This window comes from Talpa occidentalis, unplaced genomic scaffold (assembly GCF_014898055.3).
Source record: "Talpa occidentalis isolate TD23 unplaced genomic scaffold, MPIMG_talOcc4v2.1 talOcc4.13, whole genome shotgun sequence".
Taxonomy (NCBI): domain Eukaryota; kingdom Metazoa; phylum Chordata; class Mammalia; order Eulipotyphla; family Talpidae; genus Talpa; species Talpa occidentalis.
The window spans coordinates 28923210-28939658 of NW_023601322.1; the positions used below are offsets into that span (position 1 = coordinate 28923210).

Here is a 16449-nt window from a genome sequence, read left to right on the forward strand (position 1 = left end):
TCAAACTTAAGTTGACTATGAGGCATCAAGAGGCAGGCTGGAGCTGGGGGCATAAATCTATGATTACACTCTTCTGCCATAAGGAACTCACTGATTATGTTTCAGAGACAGGTAAATTACTCCTTGAGATATCAGTTTCTACAGTATAATTCAAATGTGCATGTATTTTATCTGCAGAAATTATCACCTAGGGGCCTTCCCTGGTGGCTCAGCGGGTGAGCGCTGGGTTGCAAAGCTGCCCACAGCCTCAGCAGCGCCTGTTCGATTCCTGGCTGCAGACAAGGGTCCCACATGGCGCGCAGACCTCTCCTGCTGTACCCGCTGCTCCCCTCAGCAGTATATTTCATCAGTCTGCCTGTCCTGTTCCCCACTCTGGCTCTGGTGAATTTTCTCACCCTCCTGTGCTTCTGACTGTACCCAGCGCTTGTATAAATAAATAAATCTTTAAAAAAAAAAAAAAAGAAATTGTCACCTATTTAAAATCAATACATACAACATTTTGAGCTAATGAACTAAGCAAAAATTGATCAAAAAGAAAATTCAGGGCCTCCCCTGGTGGCGCAGGCGGTTGAGTGCCGCGCTGTGAAGCTGTCTGCAGCCTCTGCAGCGCCGGTTCGATCCCGGCCAGCCCGCGAGGGTCCCACATGGCACAACAGACCTCTCCTGTCTCGCCCACTGCTCCCCTCAGCAGTGTATTTCATCAGTCTGCCTGTTCTGTTCCCCACTCTGTCTCTGGTGAATCCTCTCACCCTCCTGCAAATCTGGCCTGTGCCCCGGTTCTTGTATAAATGAATAAATAAATCTTTAAAGGAAAAAAAAAATTCAATAATTTGGCATTCTTTTCTAAGAACCAAAACCAAATCAACTTGTGCTAAAGACTTTAGAAACAGGACACTCTAAAAAGCTAAAGCCTCAGGTTAGCTTCATTAGCACAAACCAGCAGCTTCCTCAGGAGTTTTGTCCCCTTCAGACATGAATCCTTCCATCCATTCTCTCATTCACTCACTTTTCACTGAGCTCCTGAACATGCCTGGCATCAAGGATGAAAACAGCACGTAGGAGCCCAGAGTGCGGCAGAGTTAGCCTGGGGTCTCTGGTCCACCATGTATGTGCAACACATTCATTATCAGGTAGCTGAGTGTCAAAACCAAGATATGCACAAAGAGAAGGTATATGGCACCAGAGCCCCGTCTGAGGACAAGCAGGCAGCAAGGGATATAGCGTTAATCAGGTGAGGAGGGGTGAGACAGGGCATCTGAGGAAGATGCCGAGGCCAGGCAGAAAGCTAGCATGGCTAGACATACTAAGACAGGCAAAGGTGAGCACTGCCCACACCCATGGGCCACCACTTCATTCTGAGGATGAGAGGAGCCACAGAATGATCACACCAAGGGCTGAGGAGACCAGAGCAGTGCAGAAGGAGGTCAACCCAGGTAACAGGGTACAAAATGGATCTAAGAGGCAGGACTGAAATCAGAGAAACTTAGGAGGCTGGTAAAGAAAATTAGGGAGGGGTATGAACTCAGAAACTAGGACTGGGAATGGAAAGAGAGGGAGGTTTTCATTGAAAGTGATTCAGCAATAGAGAAGCTGAATTTGGTAGCTGGTGATGACAGACTGGCCAGTCGAGAACCAGGTAGCTGATCTCAACATGATGGGTGCCTATGCTCTTGGCCAAGATGATGAACAGAGCTGTGGGGACTCTGCTGGGTGACAAAGATGTTGGTTTAGGTGCAATGGGGAGACTCAGGACAGGGTTGGCTCTGTGGATCAGGGGAATACAGTGACCTGGGCAGGAGGCCTGGCACAAATCAACAGCAGGTAAGTCACGGCATCAGGAAAGAGTGGCGCCCTGTCAAGAAGGTGGCCCCATCTACCAAGAGCCCTCGAAACTCCAAAATGCAGGAATCTATGAACACAAGTCATGGACATTTCCCCGCAAATCCCAGTCATGAAAATTGATTTTTTTTCTTTTTCATTTTTCTTATTTTAATATTTATCATTTTTTACATTTTTTAGACAATATTTGCATCCCCCCACCCCTCAGATTGAGTCCCCATAGAATCTCCTTTCCCAAGGCACCCGTGCACCATCACCACAGTCCCCTGTGCTCCTCCCTCCCTCCCTCTCACCCCAGTTTGGGGCTTGGTTACAATTTGCTTAAGATATTCTGTTCAATGAAGACTGTATCTGTAATAGAAACCCTACAACAGGCCACCACATGGGAGATTGTGTTATAGCCCAGGAAATAGTGACTGCAGGTCAAGTCTCACCAAAGTCAGCGATTCCTCTGGAAAAGTCTACTGAGCTGGGAGACGACAGAGGGAAGAGGCACATCTTTGCCACGAAAAAATGGAAAAATTCCTGATGAGCACAGAGCAATGAGATTCAGTCCTGGAAAATTCCAAAATAGCTGGTTTTTTTCTTTTTTTCTTTTTATCTCAGATAAAAGGAAGATGATGGAGGTATCTAGTGGAGATGAAAATTGGGGGGAAATCTCTTTGGCTGAGATTGGTGAGAACAGCGCTCAGGTTCCATGCTTACTTAGAGGCACAAGTGCCCACGATTGTGAGTTTTTTCCTTTGGTTGGTTTTTGTCTACAAATTGGCCTGAATTTCTGGAGGGATGTGACTGTATACGGGGCGCAAGGTGAAAACTGTAAAAGCATTAAATCAGCCTAGGAATGAGTCCAGTTCAGATTCCAGTATGACAATATTAAATTGAACCAGTTGACTTGGCCATTTCTGGAAGTAAAAATGATCAAACAGCAGCAAGTTCACATGATTTGGTCCAACGATGCTCCGGGTTGGAGACAGTGTTTACCAGGTAGACCTAGCTGTGCATTGCTTTATAAAGACTGCTCCTCATGCAATTCTTCTTTTACAACTTAATATTTGCTATGTCAAACAGTATTAATAATCGATTTTTGTTCAGGAAAATTAATTTCAAAGAAATGCCTTATTAATATTAAGGCAAAGTTACAAGAGCCAAACATTCTGTAATCATAGAGAAAAATATATATATTTTCAAAGGAGGTAAGGGGTAAAAATCAAAATGCTGTTAAAACTGGAAGCTACCACCTGGAATTAGGAACTAAAGGAAAACATCCTACTTGCTGCCAAAGGTGGCATGGGTCTATCCCAACACCTTCCCACCCACTTAAGAAACTGGAGGAAAAGCTAAGGGCACTTTGTGTGATCACAGGTCACACCCTGGCTCCCTCGCTTGTTCTGGCAGGAGCTCCCAGCCCACCTGATCCACCACATTCCTGCAGACCAAGCAATGTCACCTTACCGGAGGGAGCCACAACCATGAGGCCGATGAACAGCATTTCCCCAAAGAGGGCAGCACCAGAGCCAAACCACCCCCCGGCCTATCTACCCTACAAGAGCACAGGTGGAGAAGAGGTCCCTGAGCCTTGAGGCAGGGGGAGCCAACCACACACCATCGAGATAGACCTGAGCCAGCAGCAGGCTTGAAAAAAAAAAAAAAAACACGGGGGCCCGCTTGCAGCACCCTCTCCCGGGAAGTGTGGTGCTGCAGTAAGTCACAGGGAAAGTGAGCATCGCAGGAGTTGAGTTCAGATTAAAGTGCCCTAACACTAAGCTAAACCACTGTAGGCAGCACAAGGGAGACATGTGAACTGCTCCCAAGGCCAGCCCACTTTTGGTCCCTGTAGCTGAGCAGGCTAGAGAAGGAAGGACACAACCCAGCTGTCCTAGTTTTTTAAGAAACTAGGTGCAGACCTAATGCAGGGTAGGGATGCAGGGGGCGGCAGGAGGGGCCATAGAGCACTCTGGACATAACAGCATTTCTGTCACCACACACCAACAGCAGCAGCCAGAGGAACTCGACCGCCCTCACCCAGCAGGGCAGGCTGCGGCTTTGCAGTCATGACCAAACTTCCTGGCAGTGTGGCTAGTTCCACCTGGAGGCCACATGCCCAACAGCATGCCAGGTGGGTGATAAAGAGGTCAGGCTTAGGTGAGACACAGCCAGAGCACAGAGAACATCAGATAACACAAACAGAAATCTCAACCACCACCAGGAAGAAAGAAAAGCAAATCATGGAGTCCATGTCTCCCCTGGCCAGTGGGTTAGCTATGCCCAGCCCTTATGCCAGAGCCGCTCATAAGTGGGACCTGGCAGACAGGTAATTCACTGAACATGCTACTCTCCTCATTGCTCAAAGGTAGAGTTTCAGGCACATAAAATCAGAGGGAGCAGATGCTGACTCTCCCTCAGGGAAGATGTACTTCACAACTAAGCTTGTCTTCCCCAAGTGGTTGTGACAGTGAAGGAACCCAGTGTTCCCCCACTGCTGCAGAAAGCACCCAAGGACAGAGAGAAAGACCCTCCTTAGAGGACACTCCCCAACCAAATGTACAACATAACAGGTAAAGGACCCAAGAGAATCCTCTTACTCCATTATGTGGCAAATATCAGGCGCAGTTAAAAAATGTTAAGTACAAACACTTGGGGGGAGGTGATACATAAAATTCTTTAACAAAATGGAATAGACATTATATACAAAAGTTAGATGGAGAACACCCCCTCAAAAAGGATTTGTTTCAGGACACAGAGGTGCACGCATGTAACAGCTATGATTTTCAAATAAAAATCTCAATTCTTCCCCAACTGACATATTTAATAAAATGAAAAAAATTACTAATCACCTTTTAAAAATGACTATAAAACTCATCAGTGGGAGTAAATGTGCCCTAATCGCCAGGAATATAAAGATTACAAAGAATGATCACCACAGGCCTAGGGGAAATGAGCAGAAATGAGAACACTGCTGGAAGCACATATTCCCATATGCTTTCTGGAGAGAATTAATTGATGCAAAATAAGATTAAAAGGTAGATATCTTCCAATCCAGGACTTCTCCCCAGGTAATACCAGATAACAATCAGGCCGCTTGTGCAAGGATGGGGTATCAGTCTGCTCCAACAAGTACCACAGACTGGGAGATGTAAGCAACAGAAATGTCTCAGTTCTGGAGGCTTGAAGTCCAAGATCAAGGTGTCAGCAGGATTGGTTTCCTCAGAGGCCTCTCTTGCTAGTTTGTAAATGGCCATCTACTCCCTGTGTCTTATGGGGTCCCCTGTGGAGCTGTAACTCTTAATCTCTTTTCATAAGGACACAAGTCACTTAATGAGATTTGGGTCTACACTCATAGCCTCATTTTAACTTAATTATCTTTTAAGGTCCTGTCTCTACAGTTACATTCTGAGGCACTAGAGGATAGGAGCTCAACATATGAATTTGGGGGTACACAAATAGCCCATAACAGGTGATTACTATGTTGATGTTGTTGATTATTAATGATAAGAACTGTCATAGCTACCACAATTCAGTCCCTTATTTAGACCTTCCTTGAGTGCTTCAATCTTCACAACCCTCCTATAAAGAAGATATTATCTATCTCCCTTTAACAGGTGATGAGGCTACAGTTAAAGAAGTTGAATCGTTGTGCCAAGGTTGAAGAGATAAGATAAACTCAGCTTCTCAATCCATGCTTTCAAGTCCCTGCTCTTCCAGCTGCCCTATGTAAAGGGCACTTTTGTGTTTGCCTGTTTAGTAGGATATGGATTATTTTTAATATTTTCCTTCTTATGCTGTTTTTCAGACAATTATGTATCCACAAGTTACACAATCAAAATTATAAAAGCTATTTCCATTTTAAGAAAACATGGACACATCACTCAGTTTTATTATAATAGCCTTGATACTTTGACACCCTCACCTCTGGGATCCATCTGGATCCTTCCTTTGACACTAGATGATAAGGATTTTCTACAGTGGATTCTAAGACACACTATTTAGGATTGAGATGAAAGCCTCATTGTTATCGCATGACAAGTTCAACCAAGGTAGCAAGTCTCCAATAGGGAATCTTGTCAACACATTCTCAACAGCTCCCCCTACTCTCAGCCTCTGTTTCCCAAGTTGGGTTATTCAGACTATGGAACACCACTGTCCATGTGGAGATAGGGTATCTACCCTTAGACAGTCACGTAAGGACTGGAGTGGGGAAGAGGACAGAAGCCAGATCTGAGTGCTATACATATTCAGAAAATCCTAGGATAGGACATGGCAGAGTAAAAAATTTATGTTGAATTTGAACCAATTTTGCAAAATAGCAATGACATCCTAAACTTTTGTCCAGCTATAATAAATCTGGGCTCTTCTATTTTAGATAACTGTAATTCTCATTTCACAAGACTGTTATGCCATTAGTCAGAGGTCTCAAACTTACATGCCTATGGGGCACAGAGGCAACCTAAACGTAACAAGAGGGAGTAGTGGGGACTGTGGTAAATAGCCCATGTGTCCTACATAAAAGAAATAGCTGCTTGAAATTTTAGTTATTTGTGGCCAGGCAGCAATGTGAGTTTTAGCTTTCAGTTTTTCAAGAGAAAGGAGAAGTTGTTTTTATGTCAAATCTTCTAATTTCTAAAGATTCATAAAGTTTCAGAAATTAACATAGAAATTTGGGCAAACAAAATACTGGCAGGTTAAATTTGGCCCCATGGACTACCAATCTCTGCCAGTTGACATGATTCCATAGTTGCACCAACTCAACAAGAGGAGAGAAAAATAAGTGTCCGTCCTTGACACTGACATCAACACCCATGAGACTGGCAATGGACACCACCTGAATGCATGTACCATTGTGTCATACACACCAAAGCTGCCTGAAGGAACTCTGAAGCCCTGACCCAGCACAGAAAGCACCCTAGGCGAGAAGCAGGAGAGAGAAAGGTCCTTCCAAGCCAGCAGAGCGGGTGCATCCAGGGCCAGTGTAAGGGGGTAGAGGAGAGTCAGGCCAGGCACTTCAGTGGAATGAAGTGGACGCGTGATAGCCAGGCCCTGACCTTGGCTCAGGAAGTAAGCAGCTCCCCATTCTGCTCCCATCTCCCCACCTCTGTGCCAGTTTGGGACCCTCCCGCTTCTATGGTCTGCACCCAACCTCAGTGCTCTGACTTTGCTCTGAAATGACAAAGTGCAAACTTGAACGTTTTTCTGGGAAGGAGGATGTTAGTTTACTATCGAGCATTCTGTACCATCACTTCTCTCTAACATCATAAATCTCTCTCTGCACGAATATTTCTGTTCCTGGTGATATGCATGCCAACAAAAACTGTCTGACCAGAAGCCCTGATCCTTATTAACAGATCCCCTAATATGCAAGGTGTTTTTTTTCCTCTTGTGAAATACATTGGAGTGATACTTGGCAAGGCACTGAAATTCTCTGGGTCTGGTTTTTCCAAAGAAGCTTAAAATATGGATTTTTTTTCTTAATGTCAGATCTCCCAATTTTAAAATGTTGACAATCATTAAAACATTTCATAGTGGCATACATAATATCAGTTTTTTCCTAAAATGAACAGATTAAGCCAAAGAGCTGTAAGATTTTACCTAACTCTGATAAGAACTGGAGAGGTTTATGATTCATAGTCTAGTTTGGGTTTTTTTTTTTTTTGTTTTTTTTTTTTTTGCTTTGTTTTTTGGCTTTAGGATAAATGATCAGATCAAATTTCTCCATGTAAGATTTGTCCAGAAGAAGCAGGTACCCTTCAGGTGCAGCCAGAAAGGGCAACTGATATTACCAATTCTACTTCTCTGTCTCTTTTCTCCCCCAAAGTACATCACCTACACACAATTTCTAAACACGTAAGACATGTGGGATTCAACATGTTGAACAGGCATGCACAGCATCTCCTGTGGAGGATCTCCAGGGCATAGTAGGACATAGTGGCATCCCCAGGGCCTGGTATGACACCCAGCAAAAGTGCAGTATGGAAAGTTTAAGTTCCCAAGGATACATCACTCTAGGTCCTCCTTCAATAAGAATAATTGTGAGGTACAAAATTCCACAGTAGATTTCTATTAAATACTGGCTATCACGAACAACTTTAGATCATTAGCTTTACCCATCCAAGAATAATAAGTCAGATAAATATTATTTCTACACGTTGTGTATTTAAGACCTCTTCCCAGCAGCCAGCTCACATTTTTGGAGAGTACTTGACTACACTGTAATTCAAAACTTATCTTTACCTCTCAGTAGATACATCCTCAACTAAAAGCAACAGATTGCTGGGCCTTAAAAAAAAAAAAAGAGCTGACAGAGGGCAAGTGCAAAAATAAAGATAAATTAGAGAAGTTCTAAAAGCAGATGTGGAAAGGACTGGGTTCTCCAAATGCTCTTGTTTCCTTTGGATCAATGGGATTCACACATGGTCACAGAGGAGCATTGCTGAGGGAATATCATGGCGGGCATGCTTCTCCCCAGCACTATGACAGTCAACCCACATACAGTTTAGTTTGTAATACAGTTTTTAAATGCTTTCTTGACCCAGTTTTGAGGCCCTGGATAGAGGTGAATTAGTTCCCCTTCTCTAGAAAATCATGAAGTCCACACCCTGGACACCAGCCAAGTCAGCTCTCACACTCCAGGTCATTCCACTCCCACCTTCATGGCCTCAGAACCAGACACCAGACAACCAAGGATAGCCCCGACGTGCCAGGCAAGGCCTATAGATACTATTCAAACTAGCCAATCCTAAGCCCACTTCCCCCACACCTCACCTCACCAGAAACCACAATAAAGGGCCCACCCAGTGACCCCACAATGACCCCTGTGCTTCCTGAGTGGCCCTGTGTGACATCTGTATTCTCCCCAAGAACTGTGTTACCAAACTGTAAAACTTTTTCCGGTTTCTTCCACTTGATCTGTGTCTGACCTCATCTTACCTCACCCAAGTTAACAGAGTTAAAATGAGGTTGGACAAAGAAGCAAGTCAATGGGTGTCCTTGATTTCATAAGTTTGGTGGCTGCCGGCAACCGATCACAACCTTAAAAAACTAACATGAGAAGTTTTTCAAGGTCAGGAAGGGGTGAATTAATATATGGCTAGGAAAAAATAGGTTTCTTTATATCAAAAAACAAAAGTGACACCAAGAAATCTATTGTTTACATCCCTCAAAAGGTACTTGCCTGGCACAGGCTTCAGTCCGATACATCAAAATGTGCCAAAGTTATACAGGCAGTGTGCTGGTTATCCCGAGTCTTTTGAGTCTTAGCTAAAGAGGCCAGGCATGCAAAGGCACCTCCATCCAAGGAAAGCTGGGCCTGCTGTGGAGTAACCTGAATGGGAGCAAGTACCTGTTTGTTTTCCAGTAACATGTGGTGTCAATGGCCACCTGGAGATTGCACATTTTATGAAGGACTATCTGCAGTGAGGGTCTTGCCTCAGTGGCATTTTCTGCAGACAGGAGCAGCAGGTGGTTGCAGGGCTCTCCCCTGTTTATACTTGGGTTCTGGTTCTTAAACATTTGGCAATTGTCTTTGGCACCTCTCTGGCACAGATCAGAACATAACAAGTGAATAGCCCCAGCAGGCTTATGCTAAGCCACCACTAAATAGAGAGCAGAGTTCAACTTGTCTTTCATTGCTAGGAAGCAAAATTTATGTAGCTCACCATTTGTGGCCTTGCACAGGCATGGAGCCTACCCTCACCCCCCACCATGATGAGTCTCTCGGTAGCATGCAGACCCCTACTCCTGCCAATAAGCTCACCACACGACTGCTCATGAGAAAAGGCATTCTCAGTTAGGTGAGTCTTTTCTTCTTAACTCCCTCTACGTGGCACAACTGGTAACCACCCTCAGGTTCAACGTCGCAACTTGTTTTCTAGCTGCCTCCCCTTAGAATCCAAGAAGCCAAACACCCACTCTGTCAGCCTCCCTTGCAGCTACAGGAAGTTGTGTGACCCAGTTTTAACCCCCGGGAAGGGTTGCAAGAGGGGCTTTGACAAAAGTTTTTCCTTCCCAATAACCACAGTTGACCACAGCTGACCACAGCTGCTCTCCCTCTCCCTGTCTTGAATGTAGATGAATGTCAATGTTTATAATGATTATACTCTAAAAATACCATATACACTTCTATATAGGAATCAGGAGAATAAACATTTCAATGGTTGTAGAATCAGTTTTAAGAGAGAGTGTGTGTGAGTGTGTGTGTGTGTGTGAGAAAGAGAGAGAGAGAGAGAGAGAGAGAGAGAGAGAGAGAGAGAGAGAGAGAGAGAGAGAGAGAACACCCACTGGGGGAGACTTTTTTTGTGAAGTTAAAAAGATGTATGCTTTAGGGCCTCCCCTGGTGGCACAGCAGTTGAGCGCTGGGTTGCGAAGCTTCCTGCAGCCTCTGCAGCGCTGGTTCAATCCCCGGCCGCTGGGCGAGGGTCCCACATGGCGTGCAGACCTCTCCTGCTGCACCCACTGCTCCCCTCAGCAGTGGACTTCATCAGTCTGCCTGCTCTGCTCTCCCCTCTGTCTCTGGTGAATCCTCTCACCCTCCCATGCTTCTGACTGTACCCAGTGCTTGTATAAATAAATAAATAAATCTCTCTTAAAAAAAAAAAAGATGTATGCTTTAAACATAACAAAAATATACTGTCAGCTTGGACCCATTATTCAAAGTTAGGGGAGCTTATATATATTTTATTCCTTGTAGTTCAACTTATGAATGTCCATTTTGTAAGTACCTGGAAAATAAACTAGAGTTCTCCCGCCCTTTTCCTTTACTTTCCCCCATCCTATGTTTTGGACCAGAGTGGTAGAAATGAGTATGAGAATCAATGCTTCCACCAGTCCCTTCACATTCAAAAAGACAGCTGCATTTAGAGGCAACGCAACAGGATAGAGTTTAGTTTACAGTTCAGTTATTTACATACACCATGAAAATCTCCATGTATTCATACATTGAGGATATCATAAAATTGATCAATAAAGCATCTTTACTAATAACCTGCAATATGGAGCTATTACATGAGCATAAAAAGATGGAAGGTGGACAGAGAAGTCGACACCATGGACACAAGCACCATGAGCAGAAAAACAAGAGGTTGAGGAATTCTCTTACATACATTTAGCATTTATGAGAGAGAGAGAGAGAGAGAGAGAAGAGAAAGGGAGGGAGGGAGGGATGGAAGGAAGGAAACAAACAATACTGATAGGAAAATAAATTCTTAAAGAATTTTGTTAATGAGCCCTAATTTTTATTTTTGGCTTTGCCCTTTCTTTGCAGGGACCTGCCAGAAGGAGGGCAAAGGGGGAAGAGTCCACAATTGGATGTACTAGGTCCCCCCTCTCCATTCTCCATCCAGGCATCCTGCACATCAGGAACCAGGCTCAGGGTGAAACACAACAGGAACTGTAGGAAACTTTCATTTTGCCTGTTTCATTCCATTTTAACCATAGGCAATAAGTGATATCGAATCATATTTCACATATTTTTACTGCATCCGCAGGAAAATGAACTTTGGGTTTTTGTCCCTTATGCAAACACAGCACTCTGACCTGACCTGGGAGGTTATAGGGAGGCATGCAGGAGGGGAAACAGACACTTGACCAGCCTGACATGTCCCAGAGCCAAGGTGTGGCCTCTGCTGGAGCACACACTAGAGGCAGTGACTCTATTAGGCCAACACCCAGGCTCTTTGAGTCCCAATTATTTTCAGCCGCATAGAATAGATATTATCTCTGCTTAGAGATCACAACTCTTGATAGCAATTTCACAAGGTTCAATCTAATAATTGCTGCCTGGCAATTTACAGCTTTTCTACAAGAAAAAAAATTTTATGAAATGTACATGAAAATAATGTAACTATAAAAAAAAGCATTAACTTTATGAACTGGAACAATATGTAGTACTTCACACATGAATTGCTTTCTTTAAAAAATGAAATTATGAAGGAGACTTTTAAGAATCACTTTAAAATGCAAATTCCTGGGCCTGGCCCAGATCTAACAAGTCAGAAGCAGCAGGACCTGGTGTGATGTGAGCATTTTTAACAATCACCCTGATAAGCTCACGTTGGAGAAGCTATATTTTCCCTAGGAAGTAAACTGTTCTCTTTGGCTTTGGGTGACCATCCACTGAAATGCAGGCTTTATCCAAACCCATTTAGCATGTTCCTTTTCTCACCAATTAAATGAGATTACAAAGGACTTCATATATTACACCTGAAACCAGTACATGTTATGTCAATTATATTAATATTTTTTTAAAAGATTTATTTATTTATTTATACATGCACTGGGTACAGTCAGAAGCACTGGAGGGTGAGAGAATTCACCAGAGCCAGAATGGGAAAACAGAAGAGGTAGACCGACAAAATACACTGCTGAGGGGAGCAGCGGGGGGGCAGGAGAGGTCTGCGCACCATGTGGGACCCTCTCCTGGCAGTCAGGGATCAAACCGGCGCTGCAGAGGCTGCAGGCAGCTTCGCAACCCAGCGCTCAACCGCTGCGCCACCGGGGAGGCAAATCAATTATATTAATATTTTTTTAAAAACCTAATGCATTGTATATTTTTTCTTAATAATGGAAGAAACATCAGGTGAAAGTTAAAAAATTAGCTCAATCATTAATTCATTATAGGAATTGATGAAACCTAATGAAGATGTCATCATCTGTTATGGGTATCCTCCCCAACTTACTCCGGAATGTCTTTGAAAAAGCTCATAGGATAGAAGCTTCTGCAGGTGACCCCAGTCCTCCTGTGAACTGGGCCACACACTGGATAGGTAACTTACCCCTCAGAATGTAGTTCTGATAGTTTTGATCTGCTTCAGCTCCCACCTTGATCAAACATGTCAGACCTTCAGCCACGACAAATTCATGCACCAAATCCTTGTCATCCTGGCAGGAAATGGGAGAAACAATACAAGATTTCAAATATGGCCTACCCTCCATTCTCCATCCAGGCTATGCTGTTACAAGTATGTACAATCTCTTGAAGCTGGCCCAACCTCTAGAGAGTGTTCTGTTCTATTCAAATAAAGCATCTTAACTGTTGCTGAAGGAAATTTATCACCAGCCTCCATAGCCAAAAGCAAATGAATCCCTTCAGGAATATCTAGCATATTCCATTTTTCATTGCTTAAAAGTCACCAGGCTCCCCCACAGTTCCTACAGGTGCCATATGAAGCCAGATACTTTTTTACAATAGGAAGTACTTGATTGCTGCACAGACCATCCAATGAAGTATTGGAAGCCACACACGTGTTCCAAAAGACAGCCCTTAAGGACAGTAGCTACAGGAGCTTGGGAATGATATCTTAGAAAAAAGGCAGCTTCTCCACCTCCTAAGATAAGCTGCTGACAAGACAAGCAAGGAGGCAAAATCAGCCATGTATCAGAGCAGACACATCATCCTTCATAAGAGACACTTCAACTGGCCAGCAGATCTGATCACAGAAGGCAGAATGTGACTCAGGGATTATCGAATGTGGTGGTTCTCAAAGAAGGGTCTCCAGACCCACAGGCACCATGAGCATCTCATGGGAATATATTAGAAATGCAAACTACTTGGTCCCCACCTTTGACTTACTGGGTAGGAAACTCTACTGCAGGGGTCTCAGCAATCTATGTTTAACAATTTCTCCACATGAGTTAGAGGTATTGAGATGGTTCTCACCCGTGACATCTGTAAATAAGAATCATGCAGGAAGCTTTCAAAAGGAACAAGAAGCAGGTCTCCATCCAGATGGACATGGTCACAATTTCTGAGGAAGAGCAGGTTTTGCTATTAAACTCCCCAGGAAATCCTAGAGAGCAGACAGTTCAAGAACCACTGATCTAATCCTAACCTTCTCTCCATAAGTACTTAAGAGTGACAAACCTTCAGCTAAGATCACCAACTCTGAGCAGTCCCCAAACCCAATCCTTTTTCTGCGGTACCAGTTTCTAGAGTCTACGAAAGGAATTTTTCCACTGTTTCAGGGGATCTCCTCAAATGGACAGTGCCTTGTTGCAGATGCAACGAGGATAAGATTGGAACATTCATCTTCAATTATAAAAACGGGGCAAAAATAAAAAACCTCAGTGATGTAAATAGTAGAAAGTTTAATGGCATAATGAAAGGTTATTATTATAGCGATGGTCAAGAGAAAAAAATAATTTAGACGAATTGGCATAATTCTCCCATCCCTACATGAAATCAGCCCTTCATTTTGATTTCATGGCATTTTCCAATTATGTGGATGGAGGACTTGAGCTAAATGTGGGCAGGCCAGGCAAAGACTGCCTTTGAACCAAGGAAGCACTCTTAACGTTCAGAGGGCACTGGGGGGAGGGGTGAGCTGTGCTGTGCCCTGAAGGTAATGAAAGACAGATGTGTTAACTCAGACGTTCAGATAATCATGGCTTTGGAAGCAAGAGAAAATGGGAGAGTATCTTGAGTCTTCGGAAAATTACTTTACACTCATATGTATAAGGGAAATAAAAAATAATTCTCTCTCCATCCATATCCTTTTCCACCAGCATATGTGAAAAGTGAACATTTAGATGAGCTCATGTCTAGTCAGAAAGTTTTTCCAAGCATGTAACAAATGTTTATTACTTTAAAACTAGATTCACACATGACTTCATGGTGAAAAAGTGAGAACAACCTCTCAAGAAACCACTCAAGCTAATCACTAATATTAATATAGCAGAGAGCTCACTGTCTGCAAAGGTGTTTGGAAAAAACACTGGACAGAGGAGACAATGTTTATAAAAAATAATTCAGACTAAAAGGCATGCACACATGTAGATAAGGCATATAAGAGAGTGAAATTTATGGATAATAAATATGGAGAAACTTCCTACACTCTTACAAATTGGCTAAGTATTAGATTTTAAGCACATGTCCTAAAATATATAGGCATTAATAAATGGTTCTTAAAACACTGGTTTCTGACTAGAAAGAAATAAAAATGTTAACACTAACTGATAAATGACTATCGCTACATTTCAGAATTTTCTATTATAGCAATGATTTAACCTGTGATCATTTTTTTTTTTAAATGGCTATTAGTCAAGGGCTATTCAACTCCATTCAAATGACTGATGACTTCTTTTACACCCTTATGGTCTAGTTCCAAAAAAGAACCTCCACATCTAATAAACACAAGAGAAGGAGATGCAGACTCATGGATCTAGGCAAAAGTGATCTAAGCCCCAGACAGCTTGCAAAAGTGATTAGCCCATTTAATACCCAATGTGTCCCTACTGTGTGCTTTAGAGCTATTTTGTACACATGTGCACGGTTTTACAAACAAATCATAAACTTCCGTTAGCAAGCACCTTCTTCCTTGCCTACAAAGTGCTCAAAAATATTTCTTTGATGAATAAATAGTAGAAATAGCATCCTGAGATTTCAGAAAGCTAACACTACAGAACCAATTTGAGGAGGGAACATTTGACAAACCCCTAAACCTGTTTCTCTTGTCACTTGTTTTCTAACTTTTCCATAAGGGTAAACTTTAAACATTCCAGAGAAGGTAATTTAGTGAACCCCAGATGCCAATGAGCTCATTCTAATCCTATTTCATCTAGCATGCATCCCATCTGCTGCTATATAAATTTGAAGCAAATCTCAAACCTCACTATTCTAGTACATATCCCTGGTATATGTCCCCAAAATATAGGAACTTTTTAAAATGATGTACTCATACTAAAAAGTATCTTATTATCAAATGAGCACATTTCTAATTATCCCATAAATACCATTTTATACAGTTTGTGTTAGTATCTAAATAAGAGCCATACAGGCAATTAATAGATCTAGCTTTCATGTGTCTTTAAATTTGTCTTTTTATTCCTTGAAATGTATATGTTGAAGAAACTAAGTCACTTGTTCTTTGTCCATAGAGGAGGACACAGGCAGAATTTTGTTGATCGAACTCCTACAGCGTACTTTCAACCTGTGCCTCTGTCCTCCACCATTTATAAGTTGGTTTTGTACACAGCTCTAGGGCTGGTCTTGGCCTCGCCACACCATTGGCGGGAGTGTGCATTTCCATGAGGAGATACAGAATGTCTGGTTGTGTCTCATTTCCTTCATGGCAACAGTACTTGATGCTCAATTCCTAGATCCACTAAATCGGGATTGCAAAATGATGATATTCTAATTCTGTTACTCATTTTTATTAGTTAGAATAATTGTATAAGCAAAACTTCTCAAGTGTTGTTTGGTTATCCTAAAGCTCACATAGGAAAAAGCAAGATAAATGTGAGATTCTAAAACCTTACTCATTTTCAAAATATCTAACTGGTTTACTAGCATCTTCTAATCATGACCAGTTCATTGCTATTTTTTAGTCTCATTGTGAACTCATCAATGCAAACTTAATTTGATGTCTTTTGCTCCACTCTATCATGCTTACTGATGCTTTTGCTGTTCCATCTTTGGCCAGCATTTGATTCAAATACACCATAATTCTGTTAGCACTAATTCTACAAGTGTTTGATAGCCTTCATGCTATCTGTAAGGTAAGAAATTCCAAATTTATATTTCCCATTTCCTATAGCAGACTTGGAAGCAGCTATTTTTCTAAGGAGCTTGGGTTCCCTTCAGTGTTTTAAGACCACAATCTCAGTGCTAATTGTATTTTT

General features: G+C 42.6%; 1 protein-coding gene across 9 annotated transcripts in view; it reads right to left on the reverse strand.

Annotated features, from left to right (window-relative positions):
- FHOD3 (formin homology 2 domain containing 3) overlaps window positions 1-16449 on the reverse strand; it is a 408106-nt gene that overhangs the window by 211697 nt on the left and 179960 nt on the right. For 8 of the 9 annotated variants that reach the window (XM_054694089.1, XM_054694088.1, XM_054694093.1 and 5 more), the window contains one exon: window positions 12606-12711. In XM_054694089.1, coding sequence (XP_054550064.1) covers window positions 12606-12711 — 106 coding nt within the window. Of the gene's footprint in view, window positions 1-12605; window positions 12712-13489; window positions 13571-16449 lie in introns of those variants that run through there. The other variant, XM_054694091.1, reaches the window with a different exon arrangement.